This window comes from Diabrotica virgifera, chromosome 6, assembly GCF_917563875.1.
Source record: "Diabrotica virgifera virgifera chromosome 6, PGI_DIABVI_V3a".
Lineage (NCBI taxonomy): Eukaryota > Metazoa > Arthropoda > Insecta > Coleoptera > Chrysomelidae > Diabrotica > Diabrotica virgifera.
The window spans coordinates 82,946,486-82,972,574 of NC_065448.1; the positions used below are offsets into that span (position 1 = coordinate 82,946,486).

The following is a 26,089-nucleotide window of genomic DNA, read 5'->3' on the forward strand; positions in this document are numbered from 1 at the left end:
TAGTTCAAACGATCAAAAACGCTTGTGACGTTACATAACTGTATTTTCTACTGACGTTTATAGTGTCTACCTAATTTAAAATTATATACAATTTTGTTTACTTTGTTGGTGCAGAATGTACATGCACAACTATATGACGTCACTATGCGTTTTGAACCACCTGTTTTAATTTGAATTTTTAATCGTCTTTAGGGGCCAAACGAAAGACAAACAAAACTTTTTTTATCTTTGATACATGTTTTAAATTATGTTCTGTTGTGATTTATAACATTTTTTTCGAATTTAAAAATTTATGCAAGTTCCCTATTCTATTCCTTTATATGAAGGAATAGGATCATTTTTAGCACTGCTTATCATCGCTTCCCATTTATATAAAGGAAATTTTTTTAAAATCATTTTTGTCAATTTCCACGGCAAGGGGGACTGCTCGATAAAATGTGATGCTGATACTATTGTTTCGCAAATTTTTTTGATGGACAGGTCGGCCAATGATGGAACATTCATCTATAAAAAAAATCTATTCTAAAATACTGTAATGTCCCAATGGTAAATAAACAAAATCATATCCACATATTTTAATAACTCTAATCTACATTTTGTATACCTAAGCATACAGTCCCATGTATAACCTGGTATGGTATAATACCACGCAGGATCTAAATGGTACGTATCCCTACATTTTTGTCTAAATTGTTCAAATACATCAGCCAGAAGCAAAATATCTGTTTTTAAGTACAAATCGCTATACTCTCCCAAATTTTTACATTCAAATGTAGACCAAACTTTCTGCGCATGAGCATACTTCTGTTCGCTAATATGTTCATCACATAATTTATTATAAAAATGACTAATTGTAGGTAAAGAAGTTTCCTCTAATTTTTCCAAACTATCGACATAATCATAGCAAAATACTCCTTTGCAAGTTTACATGTCGGTCAAGCTTGTTTTGTGTTAGTCTAGGAGGTACTACGTCATAAAATTGTTTTTCCTTAACTTGATTTAATTCCAAAGCATAAACATTCACTGATATAGTATTTATTTTTTCAAATTTTGTGATATGTCTTAAAGACATTGGAGCTTCCAAGTCCTCCGTTTTCAAAATAGTACTGTAATATGGGTATGTTCTCTGTAGAAACGAAAATACTAAAGCCCTTTTGACATGCTGATGTATTTGATTTTTATGTCATTGTATTTTATTGGTTAAATTTGATTTGATACTCTGACATTTTGGATCTAGGGAGAGATAATGTAAATATTGAGAGTTGCATGTTAAAAATAAGAGGTTTACTAGTTTGGGCATAATGAAAGAACGCCTGTGTATAATAGTATACGAAAGAGTTGGATGTTTCTCTGTACAAACGAAAATACTAAAGCCCTTTTAACATGCTGATGTATTTGATTTGTATGTCATTGTATTTTATTGTACGTTCGAGGAGAACAAAAAGCAGATTTTTTTACGACAGAAATGTAATATGATTGGAGATTTTCCTGCAATTATTGATGTCTTCAAATTTGATTATACACCTTGCGTTTGTAAATTTGCCCCTGATGCAAACCCCCTGTCACGCCAATGGAGTGTTTTTATGTACCGAAAGAAATGTGGATCGCCTACGCCAATGGTTTTGTAATACGATATTACCTGTATAATTATGTATTATAATAAAAATATATAAAAAACTATTGACTTTTAATTAAAACTTCTTATTTACTCATCAATTTTTATATTACATGTCAAATCCTCTATTTACAATTTTTTTAAAATAATTTTTAAAATTAAGATAAATACAGGCATTAAAATTAAACATGTCAATGCGAATATATTATTAATTTCACTTTTCATGTTCCTGCTGGTGGTGTTATCGTCCATGGTTGAATATGTCCTAGTGGATATGTTCTATCACTAATATGTAGGTTCTCTAATTGTTTGATAATTTTTCTTAAATCCTGATATACTTTAATATCTTTCTGTAACTCAACGAGTTTATCTTGAAACTGTTCAACTTTATGTCTGTACTCACTCAAAGACATGCTGCTACTAACAAATTTGTGTTAGTAAAGATACATAACTAATGTCTTTATGGCATGATGTGTAATTTTTCTATATTACTCAATTATATCACGTGATTCCTCATACGTTTCTCTACGGTTAGGATTGTATTATGGTCGTAGATAAAATATAGTATGCAGCTCGTAACAGTTAGTTTATGGTTTAAATAACATTCGATACACCCCACACCTTTAACGTACCACAATCTCCAATCTGACCAATGCTAACGAGATATCACCATCGCTTAAACATAAATTATGTTACGGTCGTAGATAAAATATAGTATGCAACTCGTAAAGCTTAGATTTCTGCACGTGATTGATTTAAATAACATATTGTGTTATGGTCGTAGATAAAATATAGTAGGCAGCTCGTAACAGTTAGTTTATGGTTTAAATAACATTCGATACACCCCACACCTTTAACGTACCACAATCTCCAATCTGACCAATGCTAACGAGATATCACCATCGCTTAAACATAAATTATGTTACGGTCGTAGATAAAATATAGTATGCAACTCGTAAAGCATAGATTTCTGCACGTGACTGGTTTAAATAACATATTATGTTATGGTCGTAGATAAAATATAGTATGCAACTTGTAAAGCTTAGATTTCTGCACGTGACTGGTTTAAATAACATATTATGTTATGGTCGTAGATAAAATATAGTATATGCAACGCGCCCCTTTCAAACGATCCCTTTGTACGTCACGATCCAACGCACCCCTTTCCAATGATACCTCACACGTCGTACCGATAACAACGGAGATATGCTTTAGTGCCATTTTGGCTATGCCGCCATCTTTGTTTTTTGTGTTAACGCATTCGTTACCCCCTCCCCTTTCCGACGCTGTGACGTCAGCATCTATCTCACTCTTACTCATTGGAAAGGTACTTCTCTCTCTAACACATTGATTTCCCTATCTTGGTAGTCATGCCTGCTTAGCCCTTCTACTCAGGGCTTCTAATAATTCCTTAAAAACACCTAATTTTACCATAATTTGTTAATAACAATTAAACGCACCACATTTGGGCTTCCATATCACTTCCATTGGATTCAGCGAACCAAAAAACTTATTATACCACCATCAAATCGCGGCGAGCTAAAAGTGCCCACGGGACCCCTATGTATGTTGCGACTAGACTACATCAACTTAAAATGTTATGGGTTTGTAGACACCTAAATAAAGCAATAGACAAAACATTTGGCTAAAAATTAAAGATTACTTTTAAACTTTTTTTTCTCTTTTAAAAATTATGCGGTAGTTTTTGTGATTAGTGTATATAATATCTATTTATCAGAGTTAAGATTCATACGAGTACATTACGTACCAAATTAAATAAACTTCTCTATAGCACTGAAAATTTTCTGTTTTGAAATTTATCCATTAAGCTTGTTTATATATTTTAGTTTTTATTTTAGATTTTCTCCAAGAGACGGACACTTTGGAAATCAGGAAAACAATGGAAGTGCATTCATCTAATAAAGAACAACTTACTAATGATACTGTAACAGAAAAAACATTAAAATGTGAAGTTTGTGGTAAGCAGTTTGGCAGAAAAAATCATTTAAATATACACATGAAAATTCATACTGGGGACAAACCTTACAAGTGTAAAATTTGTTTTAAGCAATTTAATCAAGCAAGTAATTTGAAAAAACATTTGAGAGTGCACACTGGAGAAAAGTCTCATAAGTGTGAAATTTGTTTGAAGCAGTTTTCTCTGGAATGTAATTTGAAAATTCATATGAAAATACACACTGGTGAAAAAAGTTATAAGTGTGAAATTTGTTTTAATCAATTTAGTGAAGCGGGACATGTGAAAAGACATGAGAATACACACTGGCGAAAAACCTTACGAATGTGAAATTTGTTTTAAACAGTTTACTCAAATATGTCATTTGAAAACGCATCTGAGAACACACACTGGAGAAAAACCTTACAAGTGTGAAATTTGTTGTAAGCAATTTAGTGAAGCTAGAACTTTGAAAATTCATATGATTATACACACTGGCGAAAAGTCTAGTCCAGATGACATTTTAAAAAATCATTTAAGGATCCACAGTGGCGAAAAGCTTTACAAGTGTGAAATTTGTTGTAAGCAATTTAGTGAAGCAGGCAATTTGAAAACACATTTGAGAGTGCACACTGGAGAAAAACCTTACAAGTGTGAAATTTGTTTTAAGCAGCTTAGCCAAGCAGGTCGTTTGAAAAGGCATGTGAGAATACACACCGGAGAAAAACCATACCAATGTGAAATTTGTTTTAAGCAGTTTAGTGAAGGAGGAACTTTGAAAAGTCATTCAAGAATACACACTGGCGAAAAGCTTTACAAGTGATATCTGTTTTAAATCGTTTACAGCAGTACAAAATTGGAAATATCATATAACAACGCACACTGGGAAGAAATGTTAGAAGTGTGAAAAAACATTACAATTTAATCAAATAATATGATCAATGAGCAACTTATTTCTAACCTAATTTACTATTAAAAACTTAAGACTAAGGACAAACTCAATAGTACCCCTTAGATTCTGTTAATTTATTGCACAGATGTTTACCTGTAATATCACTTGCACCGGGCACTACTTTTCACTTAACTAACTCCAAGGATTTCTTCCTCTTGAGTCTTCTATCTAGATCCGTGTTGTAGAGGAGCTGGATGGCCTCAACATTGACGTGTTGATGAAGTCGTTGTTCGTGACTCTTGGCACATTTTTCAATGGTCTTGTTAACAGTATCCATGTCTAGGTCCCTATGTAGGTCACTGTTCCTATAGTACCAAGGAGAGTTGACAATGCTCCTTAGTACTTTGTTTTGGAATCGCTGAATAATGTCTAAATTACTGTTACTATCGTAGCCCCACAGCTGGATGACATGTGTCCATATAGGTTATAGAATCTGTTTATACAAAAGAATTTTGTCAATTTTGTTGTAGATTGACAGAGTAGATTGTCTTCCCAATAGCCAATATATTTTTTTATACTTCATGTTAAGCTTTTCTCGTTTCTTTTAACCCGCGAGTAGTCGCGCGGTGAGATAGAATCTCAATTTTTATCCTTTTTCGCGATAACTTGACGTAAAATTTTGCAATTTTGAAAAAATTTCGTAAGTGCCTCGAGGAAGGGTGTAGTAATGCGTAGGAATTTTTTTTTCTTCTTCTTTTTGTAGAATTTATGGCTTTGGGGAGAGCCAATTAGCTTTAACCCGCGAGTAGTCGCGCCGTTAGATAGAATCTCACATTTCATCCTTTTTCGTAATACAGTAAAACCTGTCAGTAACGGCCACTAAAAATGAAAGAACTATTGGCCGATATAGAAAGGTGGCTGCTATTGCCAGTTTTTGTAGTCTACATATAATTGGTTTGGGAAATTTTTAAACTGGCCTTTAGGACAGGTGGCCGTTAACACAGGTTCTACTGTACAGTAAAATTTGTCAGTAACGGCCACTAAAAATGAAAGAACTATTGGCCGATATAGAAAGGTGGACGGTATTGCCAGTTTTTGTAGTCTACGTATAATTGGTTTGGAAAATTTTTAAACTGGCCGTTAGGACAGGTGGCCGATGTCGGCAGTTGGCCGTTAACAAGGTTTTTTTAATAAAATTGTTAGAAATATATATTTTCAATATAAAAAGTAGAAAAAAATAGTACAAAAAACAAAAATAAAAAAAATAGTACAGGATAAAATAGTACAATAGTTGTTTTAAATTCGTATTTTGAGATAGAATCTCACACGCGACTATCGACGTTACAGAAGTGAGCGCGACTACTCCCGGGTTAACATGGGCACCATACCATTAATACCAGCATTCGCCAGCATTTAGTCCACTTTTTTTTTTTTTTTTGATTTATTGGCTTTGGGAAGAACCCGTTTTGCCACGAAAATTTATAACATTTAAAAGACTATACATATAACTGAACACAATTTGGTACAAATACAATTTTTACAAATCTGTACATATAAATACAGTAACTGAATACAATATTTGGTACAAATACAGTTTTTACAAATCTATACATATATATTTAATACCTAACTGAATAAAATTTGGATTGGTTGATACAGACCTAAAAGTTGAGGAAATTATAAGCGTCTCCTCGTACGACCTAAAAAGTTACAAAAAATAGCTCTTACTTCGGGATTATGGATGCACTCCAGCATAATGGAAAGATAATTTTGAGGAAACGGGATTTTTAGTTTCGTTAGTTCCGTAATAAGGTAAGAGGTGGCATTAGAATTATGACTGCATTGAAAAATCCAGTGATTAAAGTCGTCAAAACTGTCACTGCAGTCACAGAGGGGGGATGTGGCCAATTTCATCTTATAAAGCTTAGAGTTGACTGCTCCGTGTCCAAAGAGGCACCTAATGTATTTGGTGTTAATTTTTCTATTGGGATGGCTTCTTTTAGCAAGCTTTGTAGAAGGAAGTGTTGGAAAAAGCGTGCAGTACTGAAATGCATTGTTAGATCTAATTGTTGTCCATTTGTCTGCCCATTTAGTTCTTAAGTTTTGCTTACATATAGATAATGCGTCTTGTAGCGTTAATTCGGGGGCTTGTTTGCCATCAGTGATAGCTCTTTTTGCCAGTTTGTCAGCTGTTTCGTTTCCCGTTATGGAGGAATGCCCTTTGGCCCATATGAAGAATGTATTTATCTGTTTATAATCTAAGGCTCTTAAGGTTGTCAAAATTTCCACGATTATTGAGTTATTGTATATGGAGGTAACCGGGTACACCAGAGCTGATAAAACAGATTTCGAATCCGATATTATAGCCAAGTTTGACAAGGGTAGCAGTGAATTGTTTGCCCAATCCAAAGCCTCAAATATAGCAAGTGCCTCTGCTGTAAAGATTGTAGAGTTTTTGTTTAGTTTAAACAACAAACTTTCGTTTGTGTTTTCCCTGTACACTGCACATCCTGTTCCAGTAGGGGATTTGGATCCGTCTGTAAAAAATTTATGTACTTTACCTAATTTCTCTAATTCTATTTGCATAGATATGTTATTAATTGCTGGGTTATCATTATATTCTGGAAAAATAATATTTGGTTGTGTAAGACATATATCGAATTTAGCCGTGAAGAACGGCAAACCAGAATCATCACGTAGTTCGATGTTTGAGACTGTTGCAAATGCATCAGCTAGAGGGGGACAGTTTCTGTTGTGCCAGTATTTATTAGTGTAGCTATATGCAGTTAAGATGCCTAAATTTTTAATAAGGTCGTTGTGTGTAAATCGTTTTTGTTTAACGACGAATTTTTCAGCTAGTAACTGTCGTCGAAGTTGCATGGGGGGTTCGCCACACTCTGCAAGGAGAGCAGCTGTGGGAGTGGATTTAAATGCACCAAGAACAATGCGTAGAGCCTTGAACTGTACCCTATCTATTTGTGAAAGTCTGGAATTAGTGGCTGATCCATACAAGAAACAACCATAATCTAGGATAGATCGAGTGTACGCTCGGTAGAAAATCAAGTTAATGTTAGGGTCAGCGCCCCAATGATATCTGTTAATTGCTCTTAGGATATTAAGACTTTTTTCACTTTTCTTAATGCATCTTGATATGTGATCAGACCAGGTCAGTTTGGAATCAAATGTGATACCCAAATATGTGTATGTTTTGCAAACAGGTATAGTGTGATTTTGAATTGTAAGGCTATTAAGTTCTGGCAATTGGTGTCTGGTAAAAAATACAATAGCAGATTTATGAGGTGATATTTCAAATCCCTGTTCAGGAAAGTATTTAAAGCAGCAATGCACTATATACTTAAGATTACTAACACATTGAGAGTAGTTTTTATGAGTAGTGTATATAGAAAAATCGTCAGCATATTGTAAAATTCTTGCGTTCATACCAAGGTTGTGAACATCGAGGGTATAGATATTAAATAGAAGCGGGCTCAACACCGACCCCTGTGGCAGACCAGAGTTAACCTCTCTAGGACCTAGAGTATTTGTATTGCATTTTATAAAGATCTGTCGTCTGAGGAACATATTAATAAGAACAAATGCAAATTGTGGTGGTATATGGATGTATGTTAACTTTTCATATAAACAATCCAACAGCACGCTTTCATAAGCACTAGAGATATCTAAAAATAAGGCAGCTGAATAATGGTTTTCTGAAAAAGCCAACTGAATTTCCGTTGCAAGATTGGCTGCACAGTCGAGAGTACCTTTACCTCGCCGAAAACCAAACTGGGATTGGGGGAGGATGTTATTATTTTCTAACCACCATTCTAATCTGAGTTTGATAATTCTTTCCAAAGTTTTTAATACACAAGACATTAGAGAAATGGGTCGCAGAGCTTTGTTGTCACTGACCTTAGGAATAGGAATAATTAGACACTGTTTTAGTGAGGGGTAATCCGTATCTCCTGAAAGTATATTGTTATATATTTTGCAAAGAAAGTGTTTCGCCGAGTCAGGGAGCTTTTTAATCATCATGTAATTGATGCCATCTAAGCCTGGAGCAGTAAGTTTTGACGATTTGATATTAAGTTCTAACTCTCTTAGTGTAACTGGGGCTAGAAGAGAATGATCATGATTACTGGTGGGTGTGTAGTGAATGTAAGGACTAACAAAACTTGGAGCTAATTTATGAAAAAGTATTTCCGCCTCATCTTCTTCACATGGTTGGATATCATTTTTCTTCTTTTGAAATCTATTAATCCGGCGCCAAATTTCCGAGGGATTTGAATTCCTATTAAGTTGAGTACAATAGTCTGCCCAAGCCTGTTTGGCTTTTAATTTGAAGGTTCTTTTGCAGAGCGCATCTATTTTTTTTACATTGATATAATTTGAAGTTATCATATTGCGCTTGTACGTTTTGTAAGCTTCCTTCCTTTGGGTAACTAACTGTTGACATTCCTCATCCCACCAAGGGGGATGAGGAGCCTTTTTAGGAGAGAAGGGGTAAGTTTTTTTAAGAGCTGAATCCGCCGAGGATGTCATTGAATTGGTGATAAAGTTAATCATTTCGTTAGTATTGTTGAAAAGCGGAATCTCGGAGAAATCTTTATCAATTTTTGTTTGAAACAATGCCCAATCAGCTTCTCGCATAGACCATTTATGAATGGGGGTAATATTAATATTATCAATTCTGAGTTGTTGTAACACAAATGTGATAGCATAATGGTCAGAGCCATACGTATCTGCTTTAACAGACCAAGAGAATTGTGAGCTAAAGTTGGACGAAATGAGGGTAAGATCAACACATGATGGAGGAGAGCCAGGGGCAGATACTCTGGTAGGAGATCCGTCATTTGCAATGATAAAGTTGTCGAAGTATTCTAAAGCTTCCATGAGTATGTTACCGCTATGATCATTGTTTATAGAACCCCAGGCTCCATGATGGGCGTTAAAGTCGCCACCAATAATAAAATTATGCGGAACTTGTTGAAAAAGAGAAACATAGTCGTTCACTGTGACTGCAATGCTACCTGGACGATAAATACTAACCACAGATATTTTGGTGCCATTGACATCAATATCAATGCCACAAACTTCAATATTTTTATTAAATGTTTGGTTGAATACTATATTATTGTATTTAATATTATTAGAGATAATTATGCTAACACCTCCACCTCGTTTATTACGTCTATCTTTTCTAATAATATTAAATCCCTGTAAGGACATTTCATACTTAGGTTTGTACCAAGTTTCCGAAATAAGAGCTATATCAAAGTGTTCTTCCGTAAAAAGTTGCGTAATAGAGTTTTTATTAGAGTACGCTGATCTAGCGTTCCACTGGACAATTTTTAAACCGGCCATATCAGGTAAAGAAATGTTTAATCACGCTGTTAATTATATTTTCTACATCTTGTATAGAGGGAACTGAACTATTAATCGCAGGGTTTCGACCAGGAATGTCTGAAAAGAAATTATTGATTGAATCCTTCAAAGTAGTAGCGAATTCATTTTTAAGATGTTCATCGTTATTTTTAGATACATTTTTATTATAGTTTCCGAACTGGAATACGGGGCTAGCACAAAAGCTAAATTCGCTGGGAGCGGTAATAAGCGTAGGAGACGATGGGTGTATTTTTCGTTTTTTTCTAGTAGAAGCTGCAGTATTTGAAATATTTGCAATGGAAGGCAAATGTTTTGATGAGCTTTGAGCAATATTGGAATAGGTATTTGGCCTGGAAACTAATGAAGGGAATTCAGTAGTGGATGACAGTAACGGAGCAAATCTGTTTTTTTGAACAATACTAGTGTAGGCAGGATTGTCAATAACTTTTTCGGCCTCTTTGAAAGAAATATTAAGGTGTGCCATTGCTTCCTTAGTTCGTTTTTGTTTTTTATACTCGGAACAATCTCGATTTGTCGAGTTGTGTGAATTAGAGTTACAAAAAATGCAGAAGTTATCACATTGAGTGCATTCGTTATCATTTTCTTTGCCGCAGTTTCGGCATTTCTTTTTTCCTTTACATTGAGATGCAGAGTGACCGTAACGAAGACAATTGTAACACTGCATAACAGGATGAACGTACGTGTCTACAGGACATCTCACTTTATTTATATAAATAAATTGGGGTATTTTGTTCCCAGCAAATGTGACAATTATCATTTGACGGGGGATTTTTTCAATCACTCCGTCTTTTATTACTTTTCGAAACATTCTTTGAACCTTACGAACAGAACACTCTGATTTTATAACTTTAACAAGGTCATTTTCAGTCAGATATGTATCGACCGATCTCACAATACCTTTTTTTTTCAGTTAAATGTGAGGGGATATAAGCTATCAGTTTATTGTCTTTGAATACCGAATTTTCCACTAATTTGTTCGCAACTAACCCTGAATTAACTTCAATTTTAAGTGTGTTACGACCCACGCTACTAATTTCTAAGATCGATTTTTCGTATTCCGAAAGTGCTAACAGTTTTTCACCAAGTCTCATTGGATGCAATCTTCCCACATTCAAAACTTCGTGTTCCACAAAAATTAAGTACGGACCTGTATCTCTTGACGTAAATCGATTATTAATGGAAATATCGCGTTTGAAAGACTGGTTTGGCTGGTCTAAATTACTTGCTGTTGTTGTTAATGAGCTTTTATTGTTATCATTATCTGCTGGAAAAACTTGATTTTTGTCCCCTGTTGCAATATTATTCTTATCGGCTTCTGTAAATCCACGAAAACCATCTTGATTAATATTTACATTTGAATCGTCGAGTTCCATGCCATCCAGAACCCTGATATCCTCGATTCTTATATTTGAAGATCGCGGCGGCTTCCCGCCGCCAGGTGAAGTTCCCGACATCCGTCCCAGACAGAAGTCGGATTTTTAAGTATAATTTCCCAGGACAAATTAAGTAATGAATCGACTTACTTGTAGAAATCCAAAAAACTTAACCAAATAAATGAGTAAAAGGTAAACAAACTGTGTATTTTTTGCGGCAATTAGTGAATCGACTTTTAAATCAAACACGTCTAATCACTAAGAGACTTGATAGATGACTGATGTGTAGTCCACTTGTTAAGTCTGTTAATAGATATTTGTAGTTTTCTTGCGGCTTCTTCATGGTTTTTACCTACGGTCAAGACGGCAGTATCATCAGCAAAGACTGTTGTGTTATGATCTACTTCAGGGATGTCACTAGTGTATAATAGGTATATTACCGGTCCTATCACACTACCATGTGGTACACCTGCATTGATTTCTTTTAGTTCTGAGTAGGTGTCTTCTTGCTTAACCCTAAAAACTCTCTCTGATATATAAGATTCCAATAATTCTGTGTATTGTCTTAACAAAATCCTGCTTAATATGTATTTAAGTCCTTCGTGCCATACCTTATCAAAAGCTTGCGCCACGTCGAGAAAGACAGCGGAGCAAACTTTCTTTCCTTCCAGCGACCTCTCCATTCTACGCTCTGAGCTTCGCTGGTGTCGCTCCTAGCGGATTACTTATTTAACTTTCACCGGTAATTTGTAAAATTTATTATTTGTTATCGCTTAATATTTACAACGCTAAAAAGTAATTAAATTGTAATAGATTTTTTTAAGATTTTGCTAATCATTTTGACGTTCTATTTCTATTGATGAAATATTAATTTCTTACTTCGGTTACTTTCACAATTATCGTGTAGATGGCGCTAAGATTAATAGATTAATTTATAATTACATATTACGGAACATTAAAAAAACGTAAATTCAGTATTTAAAACGTAAGTATATTTAAGGTAAAAGTATATACCTACCACAGCATTGACCAACTAATATTTTTTATAATTAATGTTTTTAATTTTAATTTTAATTTATCACTTTGACATTTATGTCAAATTTCCAGTAAACGTTTACATACTTGTCACTACTGGCGCTCGCGAATTTATAAATATCCCCTCTACATACGAGCTCACAGCGTATATATCCGTTATTCTATGGACTTGGTCGATAGTTGCATGACTTTCATGAAACCCAAACTGGTGTGATGGAATTAGAGCCTGTGTGATGGAAATATGAAATGTTTTAATTTATTTTAATCAGTCAATGTGGTTAATGCATGAACAAAGAAATGGCGTATCAAACTCAATGAGACTAAATCAGTGCATGTAGATTTCATCAACAAAAAATAAAACACCAATAGTACTAAATGGCACTACTCTACCATATGCCAATACAGCAAAATATTTGGGTATGAACCTAGATGTCCGACTGAGATGGAAAGAACACATCAAAAAGAAAAAAATAGAATTGAACATCAAATATAGAAAATTGTACTGGCTCCTCTGAAGAAATTCAGAACTGTCAGTACATAATAAGCTCATAATATATAATCAAGTACTGAAGCCGGTATGGACATATAGCATACAGCTCTGGGGATGTGCCAGTGCGAGTAACATCAAAATGATGTACTCGCATGATGAAAAGTTTTCAGAATAATGTACTAAGAGAGATTGTAAAGGCTCCCTGGTACATAAGAAGTAGCGACCTACACAGAGACCTAGGTGTGGAAATGGTGGCAGATGTAATTAAAAGATTCGCAAAGAAGCATGAAAACAGACTTCATAACCATGCCAACGTAGTATTCAACTCCTGAACCAGAATGGAATAGTGAGAAGACTCAAGAGAACTAAACCTTTTGAGTTAGTGTAAATAGTAAATGTTAGTGTAGAGTCATGTGCGTGTTAAGTGCTAGGTTTAAGCTGGTTAAAAAAAATTGAGGAATACCATTGGAAAGAACTCAACAAACATTAGTTTTTAGTTTTAAGATTGTCATTAAAAAAATTTGTTCGTTAGTCTAATATTTTATGACTAGTTTGTAAATAACCAAGGCACCGCCTCGATGTTGTTAAAAAAAAAAGTAGGTACCTACCTAATTTGAAATATCATGTAACAACGCACACTGGGAAGAAATGTTAGAAGTGTGAAATGAGTTAATTTATTTTAATCAGTTTTTGTAAACTGTAAATTTTTTGGTAAAAAAAATAAAAAGTGATAAATGTGAAAAATTGGATTTATTTTTTTAATAACAGAGTTGCTTAAAATTATTTTAAAACAGAACTAGTAGCGTGCATTGTTCTGATGTTCCACGGAATGGGACGTTTCCTCGCCGCCAGTTCATCGCCAGTCCATTTCATCGCCGTCCGTTTTATCGCCGTCCGTTTCATCGCCAGTTACTAATTTATGTTTGTATCATGGGATATGACACGACACGACGTTAAATTCAGTTCAAAACATGACAATTAAAAAGATAAAAAATATTATATTAATTTACTGTTATATTTCTACTTCCCCTAAATTTGATATTAAATAGTATTAAATTTGTAGTGGTAAATGGCCTTTACGTTAGGTTAGGTCATTTCCTAGAATTCCTAATTAATATTAAAAATAAATAATAAATGTAACTGTAGAAAATTGGTCGGAAATTCGGAAATAAATCAGTTGCGACTAATTAACTGGCGATGGAATCGGTCGGCGATGAATCGGCTGGCGATGAACTGACGGCGATGAAGTCTTAGACCCGATGTGCCACGTACTTATTTTTAATTGATAACGTTTTTTCGTTTTTACTTTATCGTACTACATACGTAGTATAGTATAATAGATAAAGTTATAGGATCGTGCAAAAAAAAATTTTTTCAGATTTCACTTTTTTTCGACGTTTTGAGTTCCCCTGAGTCTAAAAAGCAAATAAAAAAACATGTCAGAAGTATGTACGTACGTATGTCGCCACCGCCCAGCAAAAACTACCGGACCGATTTCGATGAAATGGACAGCCTAAGTCTGACGTCACAAATGTCACAAAATTGGGAGGAGCTTATATTGGCTCCAAACAATTTTAATTGTAACGTTAAATGGTCATAAGGAATTTTTCATTTGTGTGCTTTGTGTGGCAAAATAAGACTTCATTTACGTATTTCGTTAAAGAAACGTGTTAATTAAGAGATTTTTATTCGTTTTTGCTCAGGTGGTTTTTATTCCTTAGTGATTGAAAATAAACATAACCTCAACACTGTTTACGTTCTAATCATTGCATTAAATTAACTCACCTGGGCCAAAACGAATAAAAATCTCTTAATTGGCACGTTTCTTTAACTAAATACCTAAATGAAAAGTCTTATTTTGTCACACAAACCACGTAAACAATAAATTAAAAATTCCTTATGAGTGTTTAACATTATAAACAAAATTGTTTGGAACCAAATATAAGCTCCTCCCAATTTTGTGACGTCAAGACTTAGGATGTCCATTCGGTATGAGTAAGTTTAAGAGAATTTTGTCGAGAAACGTAGGGCCGGTTGTTCGAACGCTAATCAACATTGATCACTATCAAATACTTAATTACTGTCACAACTGTCAATGTCAACTTTGGTTGGGTTGCCGAAAACATAATTATTGATGACAATTATGAAATTAGTTAATCAATTATGTTAGTAATTGTTATGTTAATTGACTAACTAATCTCATAATTATAATTAACTATGTTTTCAGCAACCCAAAAAGTTAACATTGACAGTTGTGACAGTAATTAAATATTTGATAGTGATCAATGTTGATTAGCGTTCGAACAACCGGCCCTTAGCTTTTCAAACAAACCTCTCAAGGGGGGGTCGAAATACGGGGGTTATTTAGGGCCCATTTTTGCAAATTTTGACCAAAACGAATGAAATTTAACTCAAAGTTAGCTCATCGATAAGTAAATAGAAATACGGAATTTGACATTTCCAAATTCAAAATGGCGGCCAACATGGCCGACCGCCCACCCGACACATTTCCCTACCTATCTAAAAACTTGTTTAAGATAAGTTTAATTTGAAAAAGTCGTTAAATAGCCTAAAGGTGGTGCTATAAGAATAATATTATCGTTTTTCAGAAAAAGTTATGGGTTGCCTATATTTAAGGGGTCAAAATTTGACATAACTTTGAACTAGATTTTCTCAAAAATGGCTCCAAGGAATTTGTTTATTTTTTTATATATTTTTGAAATCCTATCGGTAAATTGAATGACATTAGTCAGATTTCTTAACTCCCCATAGGAGGGGAGTTATAAATTTTTTATAAAAAAATATTCGAGTGATCGTAACTTCCTTTGTAATAGAAAATAAAATTTGAAATTTTGCAGACATATATGGTACTTTATTATCTATTATCACAATAAATTTTACCCAAAATGTGGCTTCCGGTTGAACCGAAAATGAAAAAAAAAATCTTAATTTTTTTGATACGCCTTGTATGTTTTTACATATTTTGAAAGAATGCAAAATTACCTTTCCAATGACATAAAACTCGTTGCTGTAGCTCAAAAACTCGAAAAGTTACAGTAAATAGAAATTTTGCTATAATCTTGTGTGTGTCCTCTCTCACGCGATCATAGCAGAGCATTATTAATTATAGGGCAGTCAATGAGGGTATTTGGCTCCGAGTTCCATCCTACTACATCGATGTACTTGATATTTTCACAGTAAGTAGGGAATAGCTCAAGAAACAAAATCTGCCCTATATACTATGGCGCTTTTTATCTTGGGGCGGTTCTCACCCCCTTCAAGGGGGTGGAAAATTTGTTGGTCAAAATAAGCACGGAAGTGGCTAGAGAACCTATTTATATACCTATTTATTTAGAGAATACCTTAAAAACTATGCATCGAACTAAAAACACTATATAAAATATTTTTTAGGTTATAAATAACAAAGAGATTCGTTCCTTCGAAAATGTTCTATTTATAATACAAAAAGAGATATGGTAGGTGAAAAGAGTTTGTTTTTTGGTGCATGCTCAAATTGGTGTATTCAACTTGAAATAACAGAGGAACGGTAGGTTTTAGGTGTATAATGCTACCAACGCCTTTTGTAGTGTTTGAAAAGGCCTTTAAAACGAGCACCACTAAATGCCGATTACATTCAAACTAAGCGAGATATGGTGCAAAAAAATATATAACTAATGTACTTTAAGGAAAAATGAAAAGTACATACATTTAACCCCTCATCCACCAGAATTTAAATGCATTGTTTTTCTTCTGCAATACCTTTTAATATAGTGTTATTTCTACTTTCAAAAAGTTGAACGGGTTTAAAATGAATGGTTTTTGTAAAAAATGTAAGAATGCATTTTTAAATTTTCTTAAAGATCTTCCTTTTTCTCCATGTAATTCGAAAATAAAAATGTTCCACCCCCGAGAAGTGGTGGGAACCGCCCCCATGATAAAAGCGCCATAGCATATAGGATAGACTGAATTAAAAGATTGGGCTACTCCCAAAATTTCATTAAAATCCATGCAGTAGGATAGAATTCGGAGGTAATACCTTGTTCTTAATCTCGCGCATAGACTGGCGAAATAGAAATAGAAATAGAATGAAATGCAAATATTGTAAACTATTAATTTCTCAGAAAAATGAACTAATTTGAAATGAAAGTATGACTATAATATTCTATTGATTTATGCAATAATATCTATACATCTATAGTGTGTCTCCGAAATATGGCATCGAACATTTTCTCAAATGCAGGAATCAATGATGCGTAGAACTATAAAATATTTTCAAGTATACAAGGTGTTTCTAAAATATCAAAATAACGAGTAACTTTGCTATTTTTATAGAATGCCAGTATCTAGTACGATAACGATAATAGATCAGTACGATAAAGTTCTCGGGCAGCCCTTCCATCCAGCGTTTTTTATTATATTTTTTTCTGTTCGTATGTTTTATTTTTTCTAGTCTATTCATGTCCTTTTCCTTTGTCATTTTCATCTCCGTTTTTTGTTTTATCCGATATTTGTTGTTTTATCAGTTTTTTGGCGCGTATTGGTTTGCCTTTTCCAGTTCATTCTTCTCTTTGTTCCATTTTCATATAGTCCCGTCAATATTTAATTTTTGGTAACCTACTCTGGTGTTCTTTAGTGATGTTGATTATAGTTACTTTCGAGTATTCGTTACAAATCGTTACTTTTGTATAAAGTAATCATTTACAATATTCGTTACTTTGATTACTGTGATTACTTTTGTATTTGAGTACCGGTAATCATATCGAGAATCGTCAGTAGGTAGGTATTTTGTATAGGTATTCCCATATAACAAGGACCTTCACCGATCTGTTTAAGGGGTAAAAATGATTTGATTACTGTGATTACTTTTGTTCCTTTTGTATTTGTGTACCGGTAATCATATCGAGAATCGTATTTCTCAGTAGGTAGGTATTTTGTATAGGTATTCCGATATAACAACGACCTTCACCGATCTGTTTTTACTCGCTGGGTTACGATTGGTAGAAAGTAATCAAGTGTACTGGTTGTAGATATTTACAATAGTCGTTTTCTCTCCCATACGATTGGTACGAAGTAATCAAAGTAGATACAATAGTCGTTACTCGCTCTGATACGATTGGTACGAAGTAACGAAGTAATCAGAGTAATCAATGTAAATACAATAGTCGTTACTCGCTCTGATACGATTGGTACAAAGTAACGAAGTAATCAGAGTAATCAAAGTAACGATTTGCCTCTCTGTATAGTAATCGTTACTTTCGGTATTCGTAAGTAACGAGTACCTACTTTGTAACGAATGGATACTTTTTCAACATCTCTATTGTTCTTACCGTTTTCTTTTTGAAATTTTGCAATTTTCCGTATTTCTTGTATCTTCATCTCTTATTGCGTTAGATCGTTATTGATGTATATTTCTGGCTTTGATTCCCTTAGTTTGTTTTTGTTCTTCATGATTTTTAGTTTTTCATTTATGTTAGTGAGAAAGGTTATGTGTAGTGAGTGGAAATGTAGTGAGTTATGGTATGTTTCTTTAAATTTACATTAATAGAAATCTTTGAATATTATTTCTACTCGTATATAATAAAATATGTCTAGTGGCTGCAATTCCAGTATACTCAGCTAAAAGATCACTAAAAAGGAACACACCTACGACTTAACTATTTCGTGTTGGTATCATGTAACGTCACGTGCTATGACGCGGATGACGTGCAACGGTATCTATATGGTACGAACTGTAGTTATGTACTTCCACGTTTGACATTCTTTGAATCCATGATAATCGTAAGATTCTTCTGTAATACCAAAATTCAAAGGCAGCGAACTTATTCAGATGGACTTGTTTTAATGTCTACGCTTCCAAGTCATAAAGAAGAGTAGAGAACACGTAACACCGACGCTTCCTAGTTGTAGGCAGCGTAGATCTAACCTTATATCCCGACAACAAAGAAACTTTTTAAGTTTAATGAATGATACATGTGCTATTTCAATACGTGTCTTAATTTCTTTGGTTTGGTGTAGATTTGATGTTATCCATGTTCCTAAGTATTTGTAGTTATCCACACTCTCAATAACAGTATCTCCAATAGTCAATTGGATGTTTGCGTGTGCTGATTTAGTCATGATCATGCATTTAGTATGGTGTGGAGACATGGACTCTTAATGAACAATGCCTCAATAGATTGGAAGCATTTGAAATGTGGACATATCGAAGAATGCTGAGAATCTCCTGGACAGACAGAATAACCGATGAGGAAGTACTAAGTAGAATACAGAACAGCAGGGAGATACTGGATTCCATCAAAATAAGAATACTTCACTTCATGGGTCATATAACACGTGGTTACAGATATGAACTCCCAAAATTAATTATGCAGGGAAAGATTCAAGGAAGGCGCCATAGGTAGGAGAAGAATGTCCTGGCTGAGAAATCTCAGAGAATGGTTTGGATGCAGCTCAACTGAAATCTTTCGGGCTGTAGTGACAAAAGTTAGAATAGCAATGATGATTGCCAACCTTCGTCGCGGAGATGGCACGTAAAGAAGAAGAATGCATTTCATCATCATCATCATTGGCTCGACAGCCCTTTCTGGGTCTTGGCCTGTTCCAGGATTCTTCTCCACTCTGATCTGTTTCGTGCTTTTTTTCTCCAGTTTTTTATTTTTAAGGTTTTTATATCATTTTCTATTTGTTCTAAATATCTCAACTTCGGTCTTCCTCTTGTTCTTTTTCCTACTGGCATCTGTTTGAATATTTTGTTTGGTATTTCGCCTTCTTCCATTCTTTCTACATGTCCCATCCAACGCAGCCGTCCTATTTTAATGAATGTTATGATATCTGGATCCTGGTATATTTCGTATAGTTCAAAGTTGTACCTTCTTCGCCAAATTCCATTTTCTTTTGTGCCCTTATATATGTGTCGCAAGATTTTTCTTTCAAAGGTGGCTAACAATGTTTCCTCTCTTTTAGTGAGTGTCCAGGTTTCTGAGCCATATGTGAGTACCGGTCTTATTAGGGTTTTGTATATTTGGCATTTTGTTTCCCTTGCGACGTTGTCTGATCTTAGTTGCTGAATTAAGCCATGATAACTTTTATTGGCAATAAATATTCGCCTCTTCACTTCCTCTGCTACGTTATTATCAGATGTGACTAGGGATCCCAAGTATGTAAAGTTTTTTACCCCCTCAATGTTGTATTCTCCTATTGTTATATTTTGTGTCTGCCTTATTTCTGTGTTTTTACTTACCTGCATATATTTTGTTTTGTTCTGGTTGATTTTCAGGCCACTATTTTGTGCAGCTCGTTCTATTTGATTGAATGCCTCTATCATTTCTCTTCTTGATCTTGCGATTATGTCAACATCATCTGCAAATGCTAGTATTTGCACGCTTTTATTAATTATTGTTCCTCGAGTATTGACTGTTGTGTCCCTCATTATTTTCTCGAGTACAATGTTGAACAAGATGCATGATAGAGCGTCTCCCTGGCGTAGTCCCTTTTTCACATCTATTGTTTCCGTTAGTTCGTTTTGTATCCGGATTTTACTTTCTAGAAGAATGCATTTAGTTTTCTTTAAATTCATCTCCAGTCCGTACTCATGACAGCGTTCATTAAGGCGTAGCATTACGTTCATCATTGTTGTTATCCGTCATTATTACTACATCGTCTGCAAAACATAAGTTGTTCAAAACTTCTCTATTGATAGATACACCTTCTATTGAATCTGAAATCGCTTCTTGAAATACCGCTTCACTGTAGACATTGAGGAGTAGTGAGGACAGCAAGCAACCCTGACGAACTCCTCTCTGTATTTTGATATTTTGTGTGTTCTGGTTGTCAACTCTTACCTTGGCAGTTTGATTCCAATACAGATTAGATATAATTTTTATATCAAGACATATGTTTTTGCACTTGCCCGAAATTCTATTTAACGTCATTCGAAAAATTGCATGCGATACATATTCTGAACACGTTCTGAAACCTTGGTTTTATTGATTTAAGAACTAAAATTTAAATATTATTTTTTCTAATAAATTTCTATGGTTTCGATTTGTATATCAAGATATCAAATATATTATCTATTTGGCGACCTTTACACGCTCAATATTATTGAAGCAATATTATTGACGAATTCAGTGGCGGATCCAGCAGGATCCAGCATCGTCAAGAGGGGGGGGGGCGATTGGCTAATCTTTATATATAACTTGGTTTGAGAGGCGGGCGATCGCCTCCATCGCCCTATCCTAGTAGCGCTCACACGACTCAACAATATTAATTAATTTTGTTTATATAAACAACATTCGTGCACGTGAAGACGATTCAGCACTATTTCGTATAAATAAAAGTTTCCCCCACAGGGTCAATAATGCTGACGGCAGCGGCGCCTCAATATATTGATGGGACTTCAATAAAAATCAAATCGATTTTATTTTCTTCAATATTATTGCCATGAATTTTATTGTTTCAATATGCTCCTTATACGTTCAATATATTAATGAACGGAATGGGACGTTTCGATGCCGCCGGTTCATCGCCGGCCGTTTCGATGCCGCCGGTTCATCGCCAGTCCATTTCATCGCCGTCATATCTCGCATTTCCTAGAATTCCTTATTAATACTAAAAATAACTAATAATTGTAACTGTCGAAAATTCGGAAATATATAGGAGATAGCGATTAATTGACTGACGATGAATCGGCCGGCATCGGCATCGAACTGGCGGCATCGAAACGGCGGCGATGAAACGTCCTAGACCCATTAATGAATATTGATATTGCTTCAATAACATAGACCGTGTAAAGGTCGCCTTTATCAGTGTTAAGATTCTTACGAGTACCTACATTATGTACAATACCAAATTAAATAAACTTCCCAATAGGTACTGATATTTGAAAATTTTCTGTTTTGTAAGTTTTGAATTAGGTTTTTTACATAATTTAGTTTTTATTTTAGATTTTCTCCAAGAGACGGACACTTTGGAAATCAGGAAAACAATAGAAGTACATTCATCTAATAAAGAACAACTTACTAATGATACTGCAACAGAAAAAACATTAAAATGTGAAGTTTGTGGTAAGCAGTTTGGCAGAAAAGATCTTTTAAATATACACATGAAAATTCATACTGGGGACAAACCTTACAAGTGTGACATTTGTTTAAAGCAGTTTACTTTAGCGGGCAATTTGAAAACACATTTGAGAGTGCACACTGGAGAAAAGCCTCATAAGTGTGAAATTTGTTTGAAGAGGTTTACTAACACAAGTAATTTGAAAATACATGTGAGATTACACACTGGTGAAAAGCCGTACAAGTGTGAAATTTGTTTTAAGCAATTTAGTGAAGCGGGACATGTGAACAGACATATGAGAATACACACTGGCGAAAAGCCTTACAAATGTGAAATTTGTTTCAAGCAGTTTACTCAAGCAGTTAGTTTGAAAGCACATGTGAGAATACACACCGGAGAAAAAAATTACAAGTGTGAAATTTGTTTAAAGCAATTTAGTGAAGCGGGATCTTTGAAAATTCATTTGAGAATACACACTGGCGAAAAGTTTTACAAGTGTGAAATTTGTTTTAAGCAGTTTAGCGAAGCAGGTAGTTTGAAAAGACATTTGAGAATAAATACCGGAGAAAAAACCCGCAAGTGTGAAATTTGTTTTAAGCAATTTAGGAAAGCAGGAAATTTGAAAATTCATATGAGAATACACACTGGCGAAAAGCTTTACAAGTGTGAAATTTGTTTTAAACAGTTTAGCCAAGCAGGTCATTTGAAAAGGCATGTGAGAATACACACCGGAGAAAGAGCTCATAAGTGTGAAATTTGTTTTAAGCCATTTGGTGAAGCGGGATCTTTGAAAATTCATTCAAGAATACACACTGGCGAAAAGCCTTACAAGTGTGATATCTGTTTTAAATCGTTTAGAGCAGCACATAATTTGAAATATCATATAACAACCCACACTGGGAAGAAATCTTAGAAGTGTGAAATGTTTTAATTTGTTTTAATCAGTTTTGTTAACTGTAAATTTTCTGGTTAAAAAAAAAATAAAAACTGATAAATGTGAAAAATTGGATTAATCTTTTTAATAACAGAGGTGCTTAAATTTTTTTTAAACAAAACTAGTAGCGTGTATTTCCTTATTTAAATGCCATCTCCACGGCGGGGGTCGGAAATCATCATAGCTATTTGTATTTTAGAGACGGCTGCTCTGAAAAGTTCATTTGATGTACAGCTGGTTCCAAAAAAAACTGATACGACTCTTAGTAAGATTTGATCATTTTGAGCAGTGTATGATTGGTCTGACATTATATTATATTTATTATGACAGACAAATAATAAAATAAACAAATAAACAGCCATTTTTTGAGGTTGAAGTTATCTGACAAATTTTAAGATTTGGCAGTGACAGTGACAGTATGTAAATAATAAGTATTTATCCTTCAAAATATAATAAATTAAATATAATTAAACTCATATTCATTATATCACACCTCATCAAAAGCTTTTTATAAGAACATAGTCAGCGATTTTGATATGGCTTAGAGCCAAACTACATCAAGATCGCCTACAAATCGTGCTGGTAATTGCCTTGCAGCGAGACCAAAACAAAAAGAAGAAGAAGAAGAAAGTACACTGCTCAATTTTCTACAAAATACGCTTTAAGAGTCGTATCAGTTTTTTTTGGAACCAGCTGTACATCCGTACCATTCTCTCAGGTTGCGTGGCAATGTTTTGTTACAACGTTGTTATTGCCTAGAAGACGACCCTATTCTGCACTAATTTGGTGGACGATTTTTGAGTTGTCTTGACGTTGCCTAGGAAACCTATGTTTAAGCAACAACGTTTCGCAAGCGTTGCATAAGACAACTGAAGCGACTATAAAAAGCGCCAGCGTGCAATGGTTGCTCAAAGAGTCGGACTGGTTATGTTTTTTTACCTATATTTTTAACACCTGTATGGCGAATGCGAAAACCAAAAAGTAAACTATTTTGACATCATATTAGGTATTTAAATTTATATAAATACATAAAGGACTTAAACAAAATTACCTGATGTGAAATTTATAAACGCATCTCAGATTACCGTCAAATATGGATTATTCCTTTAATTTTTAGATTGTTAGTCTACTTTTATATAAAAAACAGTTGTTTTTAGAACTCTTTAGCGATGTATTAGTATAATATAATATTTATGGATAACCGTCGAAGGCCGACATGATCAACCAAAACTGGTTATTTTTCTAGTGACATTATTGGGTGTGAATCAGTCTGTTAAGTTTACTCCTTCTATTTAAAAAATGGAACACAGTGATAGTCTAAGATCCGAATAGGAGGACGAAATGTACCCATCTGCTTGCCGGATGACACATTTCTTTTATTAAATTTCATACATAGACAAACACGACCAGCATGGGTTGCCTATCAAAATCGTGTCATAGCTATCCTTAGGGGGGGCCGTAAGGGTTGAAATCAACATTTCAAGCACATTTTTGTGAATTTTTTTTTTGAAAGTAAGATAAAATTATTTTGTTTTTAAATTAAATAAGCGTATTCAGTATAATTCGAAGAATACCCAAAAAAAATTCAAGGGAAAATAATGAAAAATAAGCCAACGGTGGCAAATTTTTAAAGACACCTCGAAAAAAAAAAAATGGATTTTGCGATGGACATCCGAACTTATCATTGGATCATGGTAAACAAAAAATTCAAAAAGATTTTATTAGCTTATATGTTTATCGAGATAAATATGTCGAGTTCTTTTAGTTATAACCATTTTGACTTTTTGGTATCACTCAGAAATCAAAACAACGAAATTTTTTGCACAAAAAAGGGCACAATAATAATTCCAGGTGGGTCGGTCAAGTAGTTTTTGAGTTAAGACAGTTTTACATTATGCTATGTTCATGCTAGGCAAGAGCCATGCAAGACAGATAATGCAACTGCTTAAAACATGTTCTATTTTTCATGCTATTTTGATGCACGTTGTCAAATTTCATGTTTCCAATATAACAAAATTTACAGTTTAGAATAAAACTTAACCTTATTTTGTAAATTTAAAGGTTATTTATTGGAAGTTATAATAATTTGTGATTTATACTTAAATATATTTAATGTTGGACTGAAATTTCGAACTGAAATATCTAAAGTTAATGTTTTGGCATATTTCTGTTGTTGGCAACGATGAAAGTGATATCAAAAATTGCACAGAAATAGCTCTGATGTAAAAAGGTCAGGCTAGGCAAGAGATATGTCATGCAAGACGGACTTGCATAGCATGAGACTTGCATAGCCTTGATGTAAAGCTGCTTTTACAATGTCTACAGCCTTTGAAAAAAGCAGTTTTGAGGAAAAAGCGTTTAAAGTATTGTCAACTTTTATTTTCAATTTCTGTTTTATTTTCAGTTTGTCTGTCAGATCGTAAAATTATGCACACCGTAATATCTTTTTAAATCGCGTAGTAATTTACAAAAGAAAATGACAACAGCTGTTGACCGTTGTTCATTACGTTCAAGAGTGCTGATGCGAACATGCTGCAAAGCGAGTCGAAGATAGGGATATTAAACCCTATCTCCCTACCTTCGACTCGCTTTGCAGCATCTTCGCGCTTGAGCGTAGTGAGAAACGGTCAACAACTGTTCTCATTTTCTTTTGTAAATTACCCCGCTATTCAAAAACATATTCCGGTGTGCATCACTTTACGATTTGACAGACAAAAAAATTGAAAATAAAAGTTGACGATACTTTAAAAGCGTTTTTCTCAAAACTGCTTTTTTCAAAGCCTGTAGACATTGTAACTCAAAAACTACTTGACTAACTCACCTGGAATTTTGTACATATTTTCTTTAGACATTTCTTGAGGTAACACTGTCGAGATATTTTTTGTTTTATGCTTATATTTTGTTTAACAATAATAAATATGTTGATTTTCACCCTTTTTCTGTGAAAATTTTCGTTGTTTTGACTTCTGAGTGATACTAAAAAGTTAAAGATCATTAAAACTAAAGGAAACTTGACAGCGTTACCTCGAGAAACTCATAAGCTAATAAAATATTTTTTTCTTCAAACGTCAAATAATGATGACATTACTTATCTAACTTGATCCTGTCAAAGTTTGATGTCTCCGCCGGCAGCAGTTTTTTTTCCCATTTCTTTACGGCGGAGGCAAATGTTGTCATGGCAACAATATGAAACATGTCACAAAGCAACAATACAAATGTCATTAACAACAATTAAACATCATTTTTATTTATAGTAATATTAAAAGTACAATTAGTTAATGAGGCATTTTCAAAATTGAAACCGTGCAAAAATGTTCCCGACTCTTGATA

The 26,089-nt window shown here is 34.1% G+C and overlaps 1 protein-coding gene across 2 annotated transcripts in view; it reads left to right on the top strand.

The window, feature by feature from the left end:
- The window catches only part of LOC114339997 (zinc finger protein 678-like), a 111,482-nt gene extending 88,686 nt beyond the window's left edge, over window positions 1-22,796 (top strand). Inside the window, exons 3-4 of one of the 2 annotated variants that reach the window (XM_050653454.1) lie at window positions 3,475-3,594; window positions 21,711-22,795. In XM_050653454.1, coding sequence (XP_050509411.1) covers window positions 3,475-3,594; window positions 21,711-22,738 — 1,148 coding nt within the window. In that variant the 3' untranslated portion in view covers window positions 22,739-22,795. Of the gene's footprint in view, window positions 1-3,474; window positions 3,595-21,710 lie in introns of both variants that reach the window. The other variant, XM_050653455.1, reaches the window with a different exon arrangement.
- The last annotated feature ends 3,293 nt before the right edge of the window (window positions 22,797-26,089 follow it).